General features: G+C 42.4%; 1 protein-coding gene across 1 annotated transcript; it reads right to left on the minus strand.

Moving 5' to 3' along the window:
• Nucleotides 1–4,922: 4,922 nt before the first annotated feature.
• On the minus strand, nucleotides 4,923–9,884 carry mex3b (mex-3 RNA binding family member B). Its single transcript, XM_026377636.1, has 2 exons — nucleotides 9,268–9,884; nucleotides 4,923–7,647 (listed from the first exon to the last, which is right to left on the minus strand). The coding sequence occupies exons 1-2, from the start codon at nucleotides 9,485–9,487 to the stop codon at nucleotides 6,245–6,247; spliced, it is 1,623 nt and encodes a 540-aa protein (XP_026233421.1). The 5' UTR covers nucleotides 9,488–9,884; the 3' UTR covers nucleotides 4,923–6,244.
• Nucleotides 9,885–16,585: the final 6,701 nt, after the last annotated feature.

A 16,585-nucleotide genomic window follows, 5' to 3' on the forward strand; every position in this document is an offset into this window, starting at 1 on the left:
ACTCGCCAGACAGAAGAGGACAGAACCAACTGTAGTTGGCACATTTACATAAAGCCGTTCTACCAAGCTGGAGTTCAGCTCACATTTTGCAAGTGTGGGCAAATAGCTTCCTTTAGTCAGCCACAACACGTTTAACATTTGGAAGGAACTAGTAATCACTGTGGCATTTGAGCAAATATGAAGTAGGGGTAAATATATGTCATAAACAAAATAACATACAGTATATAAAGACATAGTCCCATTAGGTTACTCTCAGTGGATTGAACTTTTCCTCCCACGTATAAATAGTGTAATCAGCATTAGAGCGTGGGTTGGGGGGGCGTTGTGTCTTTATTTGCAGGAGACATCATGAGGAACACTGTCTGAAGTGAGGCTTAGACTGTGGGCAAACAAGGAGGTGAGAGGTGAAAGTGGCAGGGAGGTAGAGGTCGTTACTGTGTGTGTGTGTGTGTGTGTGTGTGTGTGTGTGTGTGTGTGTGTGAGATACAGAGACTGAGGACAGACATTGGCCTAGTGTGTCTCCGCTGATACACTCTCCGTCTGGCATAAGAAAGACCATGTGGAGTCAGACAAACTGTGACCGCTGTGCTCTGCGAAGGATAAAAATCCATTATGCACATAGAGGCGCATGCACACACACACACACACACACACAGAGTCCCACACACTTACACAAACACATATATACAGAGAAAAAGGAGACAGACGGAGGAAGAAGAAGAGGGAGAGAGATGAAGAGACGTGCCTCAAAACCCGGCTCATTTATAATGCATATCCTGAGCTTGGGCTTTGAACAACAAACCCAGTGCCCTCCTTCCTCCTCCTCCTCCTCCACCTCCTCCCCTCCTCACTCTCCTCCCTCAGCAGTGGAGGGGAAAACCCACAGCCTGCTCTGACTGCCTCTTACAGGCAGGGACACGCTGGAGGAGAAGGTTTAACCGTTATGTGGTTTTGAAGTCAGCTCATGTGGACCACACTGACTGGCCGATATCAGAATGTGAAGATGAGGATTAGAGGGAAATTATCCCAAACCATTTGTTAGTATAATCTTTGCTGCATGTAGTATGAGAGCTAAATTGTGACACAGAGGTAGCTGGACATTTTTCTGGTTTATTAATACTTGGGTCTTATTCATCATTCTGATCTGTGATAATGAAATAGCATTCAGTGTAATAATGTAATTGTGTTCTGAATATACATGTACTGCAACAGAAGAATTTGACAGGCTGTAAACCCTCGTGTCATTACATACTTACTGGAAAACGTGAAATCATTAACCAACCTGCATGTTATGGACATCCATTACAGACCAACATCCTAGTTCAGTCTCAGCCTCTTTTAGTCAGTCATGTAGCTGATTCTTACCGCTATCAAGAACTATCTGAGGAGTTCATGAATAGGGACTTGCTACAAAGGAATAACACATATATGGACTATATTCCATAAAGCGATAGATCAGCAAGATCCCTCTTTAAAGACAAACATTTGTTTGCTTTTTACAGATGATTTCATCCATTCTGTTGCCATAGAATTGATGAAAATTATGTTGCTTTGCTCTTTCAACTCTCAGCTATAGTATTTGTTTTCTGTGCAGTGACCGACAATTAGCTCATGTATTAAGGTTTGCTATCAGTCTACCTCCATTATACTGTACAGTGGTTTAGATAATATGGATGAACTGGTTTATTTACAGTGTGGCTGCTTGTGTTGAACTGTACTGGGCCTGTACCCATCTTTAAACCTGACCTGATTTCACCTGACTGATACTTCACATTACCCAACCAACCCAAGAGAGCAGAGCTATATTATTGCTTTTCGACTGTTAGCTGCCGGGTTAATGCTTTGCGACTACACTCTGTCTTTTTGCTCTTCCCACTGGACATTAGGGTTTGTATCTCCTTGCACAGCTGAGACAAAATGATCAATTTCTTAATCGTCTGCATTCGAAAATAAACACGCCATGCCAGAGCTTGAGGCTTTACGCAACAAAATGGCCTGAAGATGAACTGTGTAACAAGATACTATTGTTGTGTTTGCATCGCACTCTAGATCCCAAGATCTCAGCAATTATTCTAGTTAATACAGTGTTGGTTTATGTTGGCCATCAGTAGAAGTGATAGTCAACACTACAAAAGGAAGATCAAGTTGGAATAAATCCTGATTTTTATGAGCAAACAGTAGAGTGAACCTCGATCACTGCACCACAAAATCCTGGCTGACTTTAGTACAGTCATCTTGTGACATACTGTACTTGCACTTGCACACACACACACACAGCCAGATGTGCGACAGTTGCTCGTTAGTGTGTTTAAATGGGTGAATCAGGTCAATTGATGACTAGACTAAAGAGCTGTGCAAGCAGGAAGTACAGCATGAATAAAATATAGCAATTCACCTTGCAAAGGCATGGCTTTACCCACACCTCTTTCTGCAGGAAGGTGGTCTACAGTATGCGTGCATCCAAATAGACGTCTATGAAATGCTTGAGATGTAGGTCAAAGCGTAGAAGATGCCAAACATGCTCTGTTGTTCCTCTGGTGTTTAATGCAGGCTGGCACACCAGACATGTTTGTCTGCAGCCAAATGCTCAGCCAGACGGAGCCTTTTAAAATATACACCACGGATGAAGAGTTGTCATCTTGCTCTAAGTCTATCCGGCTGATGGCTCAAAGCCGGACACCCTCTTTCAACCTTACATGTACCCACAGGGGAAGCAATACACTCTTAAAGACAAGTCTACCGCAGCTTTGATGTTTCAGAGGCTTAATCCTAAATTTGTGTCTCTATAAATGTTTTACTCCTCACTGACACCTCTGTGTGACATGCATTGATAAATGTGCATTCATTTATGTTCACACCCAATGGATGTTTGTCTGTTGTGGGTGTAGTAAAGTATGATGCTTGTAGACATACTATTTCTGAAAGTACTGTATTTCTTCCTGTGTCTAGGAGAATCACAGTCAGTGAGTGCCTGACCAGGGGAACCAGGATGTGAACTGCATGTGTTGCGCATTTGGCAAAAAACACTCGTCAGCTTTTTCCGCAGCGGTTAAGATTGCTTCCTAATAATATGGTTTATAGGGCCAGTTTCTGTGGGCCTGTGTTGGATGTTTCCATTTTAAAATTAGCATTAGACTGTGTTAGCGCCACATTACTATGTTGTAGCAAAGCGTGTGTTTAAGAGTCAATGTTTCCAACAGGACCACATGACATGAAGCTGCGCTTTCAGAACGGGGAAGGAGGTGGGGGAGGGGAGGAACCAGCAGAGAGCAGGAACCGCTATGACAGACACAAGAGTAGTCTAAGTGATGCTCTTTTTTAATATACACGCGCTTATCATTCGACACATCCAGCATATTTGGAGTCAAATTAAAATCAAGGGAAGTACTCTGATCATTTTCCTAGTAAATGTAGAAAGAGCACAGTGTAGAAATACAGTGAAATACACAAGTAAAAGTCATGCATTTCAATTCTAAGCACAAAGGTATTGTTAATCTTTAGACAGCATGGCTTTCGTGTTGTTTCTAACTGTATTAGTATTACACTATGTTTATCAGTGTTGCAGCTGATAGAGAACATATGTATAGAATATATAAAGGAACATATTTTAACCCTGTATTTTTAAATTGAATATGATCATTCCAATTGCTTTACCTACTGCTGCATACCTTGTTAATTTCACAGTGAAGTTCAATAAAGCCTCTGATTATACAGTATTTTTAATCAATTTGTAGAGTGTAACTAGTAATTACAGTTTTAAGATAAATGTAGTTAAGTAAAAGTGTAGCTGAGTGAAAATATGACATATGACTAAATCACTGTGAGCTGGCTGCTGGATTTTTGTATTTAGTTTCTGAAAAAATTCTCTGTGATGCCTTCAAAGATCATTTTCTTTCATTGCTGAGCAAAATGAGAGCAACACAATTAATATGGGCTTTTGACAACTTCTGCCATCATGATTCACTGTTGATTTTACAAGATACACCAGGCCTGATATTGTTAGTCTGCATACTTGATGTTTAACCCCACGTGTGAGTTATAATACCATATCCAAAATTTGCAGAAATTAGGAATACAAGTCCAATACATTTACTTTTGACTTGGTTATTTAACTCACTGAAAAAATGTTCATCATCATATTTTAATCAAAGTGCCAAATATTTAAATAAAATAGTTTTATCTTTGGAGCTGTTGTTTGGACAAGCCAAACATTGGATAACATCAGCTTGTGTTGCACACAAGTGTTATTGTGACATTTTCAACAATTTTCTCACATTTTAATGAAAGAAAAAAAATGTATTTGGATTCATATCAACAATCTGATCAAATATTGGTTTGCTGCCAACAACATAGCTGCAACTTGTAATTATTTTATTATTATCAATTTTTTTAGAAATTATCTTTTGAATTGATCAACTCGTATGTTAAACCTATAAAATGAAGGGAGTGAAACATGGTCATTCCCAGGATGCAAAGAGGTTTCTGTATGTTACAATCATATTAATAGCTGGAACATTTGTCCTTTTTCTAATAGAAACCTAAATATGAATTCACCCAATTTATTTTAAGTTATACAGTCTGTTATACAGTGCGTGTGTGTGTATTTAAAAATTGCCATTCCCAGTGTGAATTATTTCACTGTGCCATCTCTACCCAGATCATGGTCTTTGTACCAGGCTGTAGAAGATGAGGTCACACAGAACTTTGAAAAGGCAGGCCAAGTTGTACTGTCTCATAGTCACACTATATCCCAATAATTAGGCCACAAGGATAATCCCGCCACCTCCCAGCTTCCATCAGGTGGCGAGAGGGGGGTCATACTATATGTTGCGAACAGCCTCCCTGCTCCACACGCAAGACCATACAAAACACATGAGTTCAGGAAGAACGCGAGAATCAGGATACCTCATGAATGTGTCATTTTTTATTTGGACTTATATAGAAATACTTAAAAAAACACGAAGTAGCACCATTACTTAAGTTTTACTTCTTATCATGTATAACTTTAAATGTCAGAAAAATAAAACTCTTGATACATTTTCAAATCTTGTCTCAGCAAATATAATATTAGTATTTGACCATGAGGTTAAAGGCCCTTTATCATAAAATAAAATATACTTTGTTCTTAAACTTTGCTCAATAAAGTACATTTACGCTCAAGTAACTTCACCTACATATACATAAACAAGTGGTAAACAAATGTATTAAAATAGAAATACTAAAACTATAGTGGTGCAACAGAAGCCTGTAAATCCCACTGGAATCTAATTCATACAAATTTTTAGAAAGCATAAACGGTTTCTTTGTGTTCAACTTACTAAGTTTTGTACATTTCAATGATTCATAATAATATAGAATAAAATATGCTTTATATTACTGAATAAAAAATATGCTGGGTGAAGCAGATTTAAAAGACATTTTTTGCTGAACCTATAAAAACTCCTTCCCAACAGAATACTGTCAAAATGTAATACACATTGTGTGGACTTCCTCCCACAGTCGTGTGATATTCAAATAATACAGTGATCAATGCCATAAGGCCATACTAAAAAATAAACAATATTTCAACCCAGCTACAAAAAGGTTTACTGAACTTAAATTAAAATATCTGTAAACATCTTTGCAATAAGAAATATAATCTTTCAAGTCAAAAAAGAATAAAATACTTCAATCTGTATTAATGTCATTTAAAACTTTCAACTCGTGGAAATTTATTCTATACATATATATGTAGGATATGTTGTTGCTCTCCCTCATGTGGTTTCTGACCTTAAGCTGCAGTATCTTTGTAAGTCAACGGTCCTGCTTTGCTGGAAGCCCTCCATGTTTCCCAGCCATAGCCTCCCCTCTTACTACATTCGAATGGCAAAACTGGAAGGCTCAGCCTGCTAACAGTCTGCTGTCTGACCCACATAACTCCATCCTGACCCCACTGTGTCTCTTCATTTCATAAATATAGGGTGTGATTTACTAGAACTATTGATTACTATGCTGTAATATTTAAAACATGCACTTAGATGTTGAAAATATTCCCCCAAGCTACAGTATATTATTAACAACTATGACTGAGCCCAAAAAGGGTGTCCGTCCTTTCTTCTGGATACTGCAGCCTCTTACATACATATGTATATCTATGTACACTTTCCAACCGATGATTGGGTAATCCCGTTAAAGCAATATGAAGAGTCTATTGTTGCTATTGCAGCCAGTCTCACTGGTGAGACAGCCAAAGAGTTCATACTTCTTATGAAAATATACGTATAGCCTGAGTGACACCGGTGTGGCAGACAGGGCATTTGGGCTCACTCCTCTCACAGATGCGATTGGCACATTCCATACAGAAGAGGTTGTGCCCACAGGGGACCAGAGCTGCGATGACCTCGCTTTCGAAGCACACCGAACAGTCGCGGCTGCCCTTTCGGCTGGTGCCGGATGAGGTGGAGGACGAGGAAGAAGATGAAGAGGAGGCAGAGGAGTCGCATTGAACCCCGGGGAGGTGGGGGCCCGGCAGGGAGCCGATAGTGCTGGAGTAACCAGGGAAACTGAGTGGGCCTCCCCCTGGGTCACTGCGTACCCTCCGGGCTAGCGGGTGCTCAGAGGGGCCTCCACTGTGGCCATGCAGGGGCGGTGACAGCCTGGGCTGCGGAGTACAACCGTTGACCCTTCTCTGATTCACCACCATCCCATTGGCATTAGTGGAGCTGTTGGTAGGGAACATGGCTGAGGTGGAGGTGGGGGGGCTTCCTCCGGCAGAGGAGGGGGTCATGCGACTATCATACTGGGACCACAGGAGGCCTGGCGGGGCATGTGTGGAGTCAAACCCTGACGGGGAATCAAAAGTCATATCAGTGCATTCAGGTGAGATCGCCTCACTCCCATAAACAAAACTGTTGCCGTTGGTGTTGACGTTGATGTTGTTGTTATTGTTGTTGCCATTGTTGTTGGTGGTGGTGTAGCTGAGGGCGGGGCTGGGAGGGCTATAGTCGGCTATGCGTGATCCATTGTTACCAAAGTAGGAGTCTGTGGAGGCACTGCCCAGGGAGGAGGAGGAGTCGTTGCGGTAGTTGGAGAAGGGTTTGCGAACTGACGTGGGGGTCATCCCGGCACTAGGCTTGGACCACAGGGTAGCGTGCCCGTGCAGGTCAAAACCCACATCGGTGCCGTTGGCGTGGAAGTCATTTTCATCCTGGAGCTCAATAAGGCCTCCTGTCCTCATGGCGATGTGAGCTTCAATCTCTTCACGTGCTCTGTCCACATTTTCCGGCATCCCTGTCACTTCAAACACGGGCTCCTTGTCTCTGCTGGGCGTCACAATGTAGGTGTGGGTCTGCTGTTGAATGCGCTTGATAGTGGCACCCTTCGGGCCTACAACTAGCCCCACCACACGATAAGGCACCCGCACCTGGATGGTGGTCTGTCCAGGGAGATTAGGTGGTCCAGGGACTGTGGTGCCGCTTCCGTTCAGGCTGGTGTTTTTGTTTCTGGACGCTCGGATCATAGAGAAGTGCTCAGCAGCAGAGATGATTTCCCTCCTGGCCATAGCCACGTCCTCCCTCCGGCCAGTCACCACAAAAACAGGCTCCTCACCTCGCACCGGTGTCTTGATGTAGGTGTTGGTCTTTGCTCGCAGTGCTTTAATCTTGCAACCTGGAGGCAAACGGCAGAAGTGAGGACATATTCCAAAAAACAGCTTGTAACAGCAGTGTCATGTGTTAAAGCGTTTCTAAAGGGCTATCCAAAACACATGCTGGATGTTTGTTATTGTCTCAGAAAAGGCCAGTGGCCTGAGAAAGTGGGTGAAACCGCCTTTTTGGAGAACAAATTCAAACCACATGCTGCACCATGAACACAGAGCAGGACAACAATAACTCACAATGGACCTGTGATGATCTCTGCTCATTTTCTAGAATGTAACGGATTTAATAACTACAACAGCTACTGTTTAACGCTCAGTACTCAAAACTTTATACTAGCAGCCTCATGGAAAAGGGAAACCGTTCATAGCCTGATACTGCATGTCAGTACAATGTTGCTGCATAAGGTTGCATTCCAACACCCTGCAGCAAACACACACATGGCTTTCTGATCAAAACAGGACTTGCTGAAGAGTCCTTGGGACAGGGTGATGCAACCAGGGATGCAGAGGTGGATGAAGCCACCATAACTCAGTCTACACTGCCATTGACAGTCTTAACACAAATCTATAATGAGGTAGACTGAATCTGATGTGGGTTAAATGAGGATAGCCGTTATTTTATGAGGCTGCCTCAACGAGGTCGCAGTTAATCCACATTTCCACTTATAACCTAATAGATGGGGAACTAGTGTGTGTGTGGGGGGTGGAGGGTGTCTTATTGTATAGATCTAGTGCACAAATGTCCCACCATAGTCACTGTGCTGGTAGGAGTTAGTGGTTCCTTGCGATTCCTTTGTTTTTCTGGGAACAGCAGCAGTGTGTTGCAGGGGGGAGAAGATTCCGCATATGTAACCAAGCACCAGTACCGCCCTGCAGCCCTACAGCTGGAAGACTGGAGTTAGCGAGGTCTGTGCAGCTATGGGCGTCTGGTGCCTGTGGCAAGGTAAGATCGTGACCGCTGTCCTAATTTGATCCCCTGCTGCTCATCATCACCATTAGAAAAATGAAAGTGCAGTTACTGAGAACCATGTCCTACTTTACTAGTAATGATTAGAATCATCTCAGCGGTATTTACACTTACATGTGTTTTCATCTAGTTCAAAACAAGCATAAACACATCATTCATTTAATGTTTTTCAACGTGTCTTTAAAACTTGGGACTATAATTGATACGGTTTAGTGGTTTACCAGAGTCGGTTCGAGGCTCTCTTTGATTCGGCACAGACACAGTTCTCCTTAGAGACACCTACATGATTTAAAGATCAACTTCTTGATTTGGTTCAGGCTGCTCGCTGCCTCTCACCTCCGTATTTTTAGACGATGAACAATGTGTGACTAACACCAACAAAAGTTCATGTTTTATCAAACTGTGCACGGACCGGAGGACACACAGATGCCGAACTCACCGGCGGTGCTTCTATTTAGAGATGAGGTGTTGTAAAGCAGGTTAAGAGAGTGGACTAGAAACACGGAGGAGCGTGTTTCTAGTTTCCATACATTACTGGAGCGTGTGTCGGGACGTGTGTTTGGGTGCATGGCTGCCTGAGTGCTGCCTCAGCTGCACAACATAACAAGCATCAAGCTGAACTCTCTAGAAACACTGAAAGACACACATACACACACACACACACCTTGTCTGCCCACAATCTCAGCAACATGCTCGGAGCTGGGAACCGGCACGCATTCGGTCATGTTGACGCTCTTTTTCCGGGGCTCCTGGTTGTCGTACAGGGGGTTCTCGTCGTTGTCCAAGCCGAGCAGGGACAGCTGGTCCAGAGCGATCTGCAGAGCTCTCTGCTCGTCCAGTGCGTCTCCCTGGACGCTGCTGTCGGCGAACAGCGAGCTGGGCATCTTCTCGCCTCTGCAGCGTTGCGGGATCGGATGAAAGGCGAAAGGAAGGAGGGTAAAGAAGGAGAGATGAGGGGAGAAAGAAAGAAAGGAGAGGGGAGGAGGAGGAGGGGAGAGGCACCGCTTCTCAAAGATAACTGATCAGTGCGACTGAGGTGGGGAAGAAAAACAGTGGAAGGAGCTGCACAAAGCATCCACCCCCTTTGTCTTCCCGATAGAAAGTGGATGTCCCAGTCCGTGCCGTGCCGGGCCGGGCTGTGCTGTGCTATTGCGCGGAAAGATGGCCAAAAAAATCGTGTTTACTCCAGAGCCGGCGGTGGAGATAGTAATGATATTCCTTCCTGACAAAGGGCCCCTCCCCGGCTGGCTTCCCTCCGGTCCTCTGTTGCTTCTGTCTGAGTCCTTGCAGAGCCAGACAGAGAGATGTGCGGATGACGTCAACGCCTGGGCTGGGACGATGCGGTGCTGCGAGGTCATTTGCATATTGTGGAGCTGATTGGTCGGACGGGCGATGGGTGGGCGAGGCCGGGCGCGCTGACACGCCCCGCTTCTTTGTTCTCAGCCTCTCTTTGTCTTCTCCCTGGTCGCTCCTCACTCCCAGCTCTGGAAGAGCTTTTATTGAGATGACACAGTACAGCAGTGCTCACTAACAATGATCTCAACTCAATACATCAACACACATCTATGGAACATACAGTCCATGCCATCTGGTTCACTCTGGGATGGAAGATTTCCAGAAATCTAACATATCATGGCCAGTTTAGTTTCCTCAAACCAACACACAAATACCTACAGATCAGCTACACATAACCAGAGGTGGACGGGAACTAAGAGGGCCACATCTACCCATGTAGCCTCCTGTACACTATTACGTTAGTTTTACTCCATTACATTTATTGCTTTATTAGTTACTGTTTCAGATGGACATTCTTCATAAAAATATATAACTAAGTGATGGCACAGTACATAAAGTGGCAAGATGCTCACGTTTGACTTCTGTTTTTTTGCTTTAATTATTTTTATTTGTAGTCTGACATAAATTTGCTTTGAGTTGTCGAAAGATTCATCTGCACCACGACCTTTTATCAGCATGCTAAAATTCTTACTTTAATGAATGTTGACTTTAATCTATTTTGTATTTGTTCATGGTTAAAGAATTTAAAGTGGTATATGTACTTTTAGTGAAGTATATTTAGGCAAGTACTACTTGAAGATTAAGTTTGTGTACTTCCAAAACATGTGCAGACAACTATAGTCAGCTATGACTCCTTAACAGCTTTAGAAAAACAGATTTTATAGTGTTTTAGTATGTTCAATACTCAGTGATTGGTCCTGCTTAAATATGTGATCTTGCACTGATGACATCTTTCAAGATGCACTACAGGAAATGACACATTGTTTCCTTCTGGAAGTGTAGGGACCTTGAAACATGGTCAATCTGCTGAAGTGCTGTCAGTGTTTTTTTACACAGCAGCAGCAGTCCTGAATTCAAATAGGCCTAATTGGAATCTCAGTTATTCAGGTTTTATTGGAATTTGATCACAAGGTCGGGCGTTAGGCCTTTTTGTTGTCTTATTTAAAAAAGTAAAAACGAAATGAATTTCATTTTGCAGCTCGTTTTACACATGCAACAGTGAAGTCTGTGAAGCCGTATCAACAGGCACGTGCAGACGGTGTGGTTCTAAAGGCTGAAGCCCCTGCCCTTCCCCAAAATGTTTCACACGTGCCCGTCTCAATGTTTGATCACTTTTTGGGGTTTTATTATTTTTGTCTTACTGATGCCATAACAATGTCAGATCTCAGGTTTTTCAGCAGGATGTGGGCAGTCTGAATATGTTTGCTGAAGTGATTTCCTGTTAGATTATAAAAAGCTACAAGACTGAGAATCAAAAAAACATTAAGATGGAAATTTTCCAAGTTTCCCACATGACACCACCATGAACAAAAATGTGCTGCCTTTACATGTACAGGCCCAAGGAACCAGGTGGAAAGCTAAATGAAGCTTTAAGAAAGGCTGTTGCAAGGTGGAAAGAAAATGCAGGCATGCAGGTTCCAAAACTGTAACAGAAACACCCAGTCTGTTTATGAATTCTACCAGAGACGTAATTATTCCAAGTGATTCCTTATTTTAAAAAAGCTAATACTAAGAAAGCACTTAGACGCATGAGATGATACATCTGATAAATATGATTGTATCATGAATTTGTTCAGTGTAAATTAAAGATACAAAATCTTTATCAATGATGCAACATGTCAAAATGTCTCATACACAAGTAGTGAACACAGAATATAAAGGCTATAAAAATGTGTATTGTGTATGAAGAATCTAAAGCATATGTGCCACCTTTTAGTGAATAAAGGCAGAGACACTAAGAAAGGCCATTATATTTACTTATGTGATTTTTACTTTACAATGTTACGAGTCCCCCTCATAATGTGCTGTTTTGAAAGGTTGTTTCCTCTTTTTTGTCTTTCCTCAGATGCAGCAGTGCAGCTACAGGCAGTTTGCATTTGATTTCTACCTTTTGTCTCAGCTTAGTGTGGTATTATGAAGCCTAAACCTTAAGAACATTGCAGGGTGATGGGTTGTGGATGGCCATAGGCTGGGATAGGCAAGAGTGGGGGGGTTGAGGGAGTTGTTGGGGGTTGTTGGGGTGGGTGAACACAAAGGGGACTTCAAGCCGATTCAAACCCGTTGAGACCAGAAGCACTTTGCTTTGTCACCTCACTTCTTGAGCACAATAGCAATGCTAATGAGGAACTGCTCAGGAACTGGAGGAGGTGATGGGATGGGACCATCTTGTTAATATTTGACACCTCAGCTCCCCCTGACCACCACCACCCACCCATTTAGCAATCCTGAATCTATTCAGTCCAAGTGTTTCACATACATTCTGAAATCCCAGACTACAATAGATAAACACTCAGCAAATATTTGATAATATAATATAAAGTCATCAAGAGAATTAGTGTTATCAGAAAAGAAAGTCCACAAAAATGTCTGTGTCCTAAAATTAGGGGGAAAACTGAATTGGAAAAATAAACTTATTAAAAGGATTTATTCAATTGAAATGTTATCTGCTAATGTTGTTTCTAAACCTTTTCTGCTCTGCTACCAATAAAATCCCTGTTAGAGAAACACCCCCCAGATAGAAGAAATGCTTGGACTTCAGATTCTTACATTAGTAAGTAAGTAAGTGCATTTTATTCATATTGCACATTTAAACATAGCACAGCTATCCAAAGTGCAGATTAAAAATTATATAAATGATTACACCAACATATACATATTATACAAGTAGAGTAAGAAAGCTGCAAAATGGCAGGAAGTAAAGATATGTTTTCAATTTTTATTTAAAAATGGTAATGGAGGGTGCAAGGCGGATGTCTTGTGGCAACTGATTCCATAGACAGTGGAGGGCAACAGAAAAAGTTCTATCCCGTTCAGCTTTTAAATAGGAGCAATGAACAGCTAAAAGAACTAAGAAAGAAGGGCTTTCAGTTAGAACAGAGCTTGAGAATTAAGATCTTTTATTTGAATCAACACTTTGAAACAGTGCTGGTTCCTTTGAAAAGTTAGATATATATTTTTAAATAGAAAAACGCTTTCTATTTAAAAATATCTTTATGTTTCCTGAAGTCTGGTGATGCTCAAGCACTGCAGATATAGTCTAAAGGTTTTTAAGTAATTCTGTTGGCCTATAAATGCACATTTTGGTTTATTATATAAGGTATTATATTTCAATTTGCCTGAAAGTTCACTTATTAGAGCAGAGGTTACACTACATGTGCATGGAGATGTTTTAATAAGCATCATGCATCCACACCAGGAGTTTCAGATTGTTTCTCTTTTTACCTCCTACATTATGGATATCTAATGTTATTAAAGGAGCAAAATGATTCATCTATTGAGTGTACACAAATGGCAAATACTAAAGCTATTAGCCTATGTTTCACTAAAATCCCTGTAATTCTGTTGGAGCGGAACCTCGCCCCGTTCTTGAGACGTTATTCCAGAAATCACACTGATGCAGGTGCAGTTCTCCTCAGAGTGCTCCTCTTTCCTGGATCCCTGACCTGGCTTCTTATAGAAAACTAAACCAAAAACAATACCTCCTGCAGCTGAGTTTATCTACATTTCCATCTACAGCTCTGCTCCCTAAGCCTCAAAGGCCTGGTGAAATAAAGTGCTTCGGAATCAAATTAAGAGCCTCACATTGTTGTCTTGGCATTGCACAGGCCCACAGCGTGTCCCACTGCTCTTTTAGGCCCAGACGGACACTGATTGCAGCATTATTGCTGATATTTGTTGTTTGAATTTAGGTGTTAGCCAGCTGCTTAGAGCCGATTACCCGTATGCCTTTTAATGAGAGGGAAAAAAGCTTAACCTGCTTTAACCCACAGAGCAGCGGAGACAGACAGGGCTTAGTGATCACTCTGCCAGGCACTGCGCTGTAGCTGCAGGGCTGCAGACACAGACACTGGGTCACAGTAAACAGCAGGTCACAGGATACAGAGCAGCCTGTCTGCTCCATCACTCTAACACCCTGACCTCATGTGCACACATGCATGCTCCATAGGCTTCCTGATGCAGACATTAGCTATAGATTACAGTACTGTTGGCTGGTTTAACTACAGTATTCAAACAACAAATATGTCATAGCACTGCAATCCAATGTGACTTAAGTGAGATACAAGGCAAAGGCAGGGTAAGCGTAAGGAGGTCTTGCCTAAGGACCCGTACTTGAGGTAGGCCACAGCCAGGATTCAAATCCCAGTCTCCTGCATGGAGGGCAGCAATGTTGGCACTACACTTTCCAGCCCCACATAATGCTCCCCTTAAATCTGCCGTCACTGATAGTTTCTTGCTAATCTTGGATTTTAAAGCCTTTTTGCTTCTTTTAGCACATTGTTTATGTTTTCCACCCTGCAAGCTCCTCTCATTAACCTTGTTTTTAGCAGCACTTAAAGCTGATAAGCTTACTGTCTTTAACTGTCCAACACTGAACAGCAGTCAGACAAAGTTAGGAATTAGATGGTCATCACATTGGAGCATTGCACTAGGTTAGGCCTAACTACAGCTGTCAGATAAATGTAGTATAAAGTACACTCAATATATGTATATAGCTTCATGCTAACTTACAATACAAAATGTACTGTAAGTTAGCATAAAGAGGAAATACTTATGTACTAGTACTATAAAATTGAACTTAAAGCTACAGTATGTAACTATTTTTGCAGTAGAGATACATGCTGCATAACTCGTGGTCAGGTGCTTTCAACGCCTCACATGACATAGATTCTTGAGATAGTCCTAAAGGTTCTTGACCAATCAGAGAATTTAAACCCTGCACATTGCATGCCGATGCTGAGACGCCCCGAGTTTGACCATGGATGTATGGTTTTGATACAGCACACAATTCTTGATCGTAGATCCTCTGAGAGCTCCTTTTGGTGAAGCATGGCTCACATAAGCATATTCTTTTTGTTTGAGTGGTTTTTGACAGTTAAAGTAGCCCTAGTCCACACCTTCAAACTAATACCTGACTCCAACTGAATGTTTAGAGGTTATTATTCCAAGGGGTCAGATACTTTTTCCACTAGCGATATGAGGTTTTTATAGTTGTTCTCAATAAAGACATGAACAAATTTTATTTAGTCTTATTATTTTAGGCAAATTATATTTGTTAATAACCTAGATGATGATCTTATCACATGTTATGTCAAATGAATGCAAAAAAACATGAAATTCAGAAAGGTTCACATACTTTTTTATATGTTAACATGTACAGTGGCAAGACTGTACATGACCCCCACTCCCACATTATAACTGCATCTCCTGAGGCTGTGGAGAAAAAAGAAAGTGCAGAAACCTCCATCATATGAGAGGTGGGTGACTCACAGTGTGCTGTGACATTGAGGAGGAACTGCAGAGAGCAGACACAGATGGAGAAGGAAGGATGCAGTGTGCTTGTGTGGTCTGGAGTGACATATAGCGTGCATGCATGCATACACACACACACACACACACACACACACACAAAATGGTTTTCAATTGGTGTTGCAGGCGTTTTTATTTTGTGGTGCAGCAAAAGGTGAGAGTTGTTTTTTTGGAGGTTAGTGAGGCAAAACCAAAGCATGTGTGTCTGTGGGTGTGTAAATCACAGAGTGTAAGCTGATCCAGACTCAAGGTTAGACAAAGGAAAACGGGACACTTTGGCTGTTTTACACTAGAAAGCCTTTCCATCAAGCAAAATGAAAACGTCTTTGTTGCAATCTGGGGAAACCCCCAGTGTGTACATGGTATAAATCTTCCAGCCACTAGTCCACACAACGCAACAACAAATGGGAAAACCTTGGAAGAGTTGGGAACTAACAGATGACAAAGGAAGTGAAAACAGTAAATGCAGGATTCATGTTTTCCTGTTTTCTTGTTGATAGCAGCAGTGTAACAGAAACTGGATGTGAGCTCACCTGTACACATTTGTATTCTCTTTGTTTCTACTTCTAGATATTAGTGCTGGAGAAATGAAAAGGGTTTCGTTGCCCATACAGTACATGCAGAAGGACGGTGTGCTTTGAAGTTTGAAGTAATATACATGGTACAGGCTATATGTTGCCTGCACCCCACCCGCCACCCCCCATTTCTCCTTGTGCCTCCCCTCCTCTGCTCCATGTGCTTCTCTCATCCCAGTCTGCTCCTTCCATGCCTTCTTCCTTGCTCACTCCTCTCATCTTCCTTACATCTCTGTATCTCCACCCTCCCTTTCCTCTTCCCTCCCCTGTTTGCGCTGACACACTGAACTGAAGTGGCACTGCTTTCCTGCGCTGTGATTGGTTGCCTGCCAGACGCTGGGCTGAGCCAAGCAACACAGCGGCAGGGCAGCTGGAGCCGTCGACCCACAATGCACCACAACGCACAGCTCGCCCTCCTCCTCCTCCTCCTCCTCCTCCTCCTCCTCCTTCATCCCACCATCCCCTCCTCCCTCTTCCACTCAACAACCAGCCACAACCCAGCTCTTTGTTTTGCCACCCTTCCTCTCCTACAGTTAATAGCTGAATTTGAGAGCTCATGGTATCATGTGCAAAAACCCACAGTTC

Source organism: Anabas testudineus, chromosome 3, assembly GCF_900324465.2.
Source record: "Anabas testudineus chromosome 3, fAnaTes1.2, whole genome shotgun sequence".
Lineage (NCBI taxonomy): Eukaryota > Metazoa > Chordata > Actinopteri > Anabantiformes > Anabantidae > Anabas > Anabas testudineus.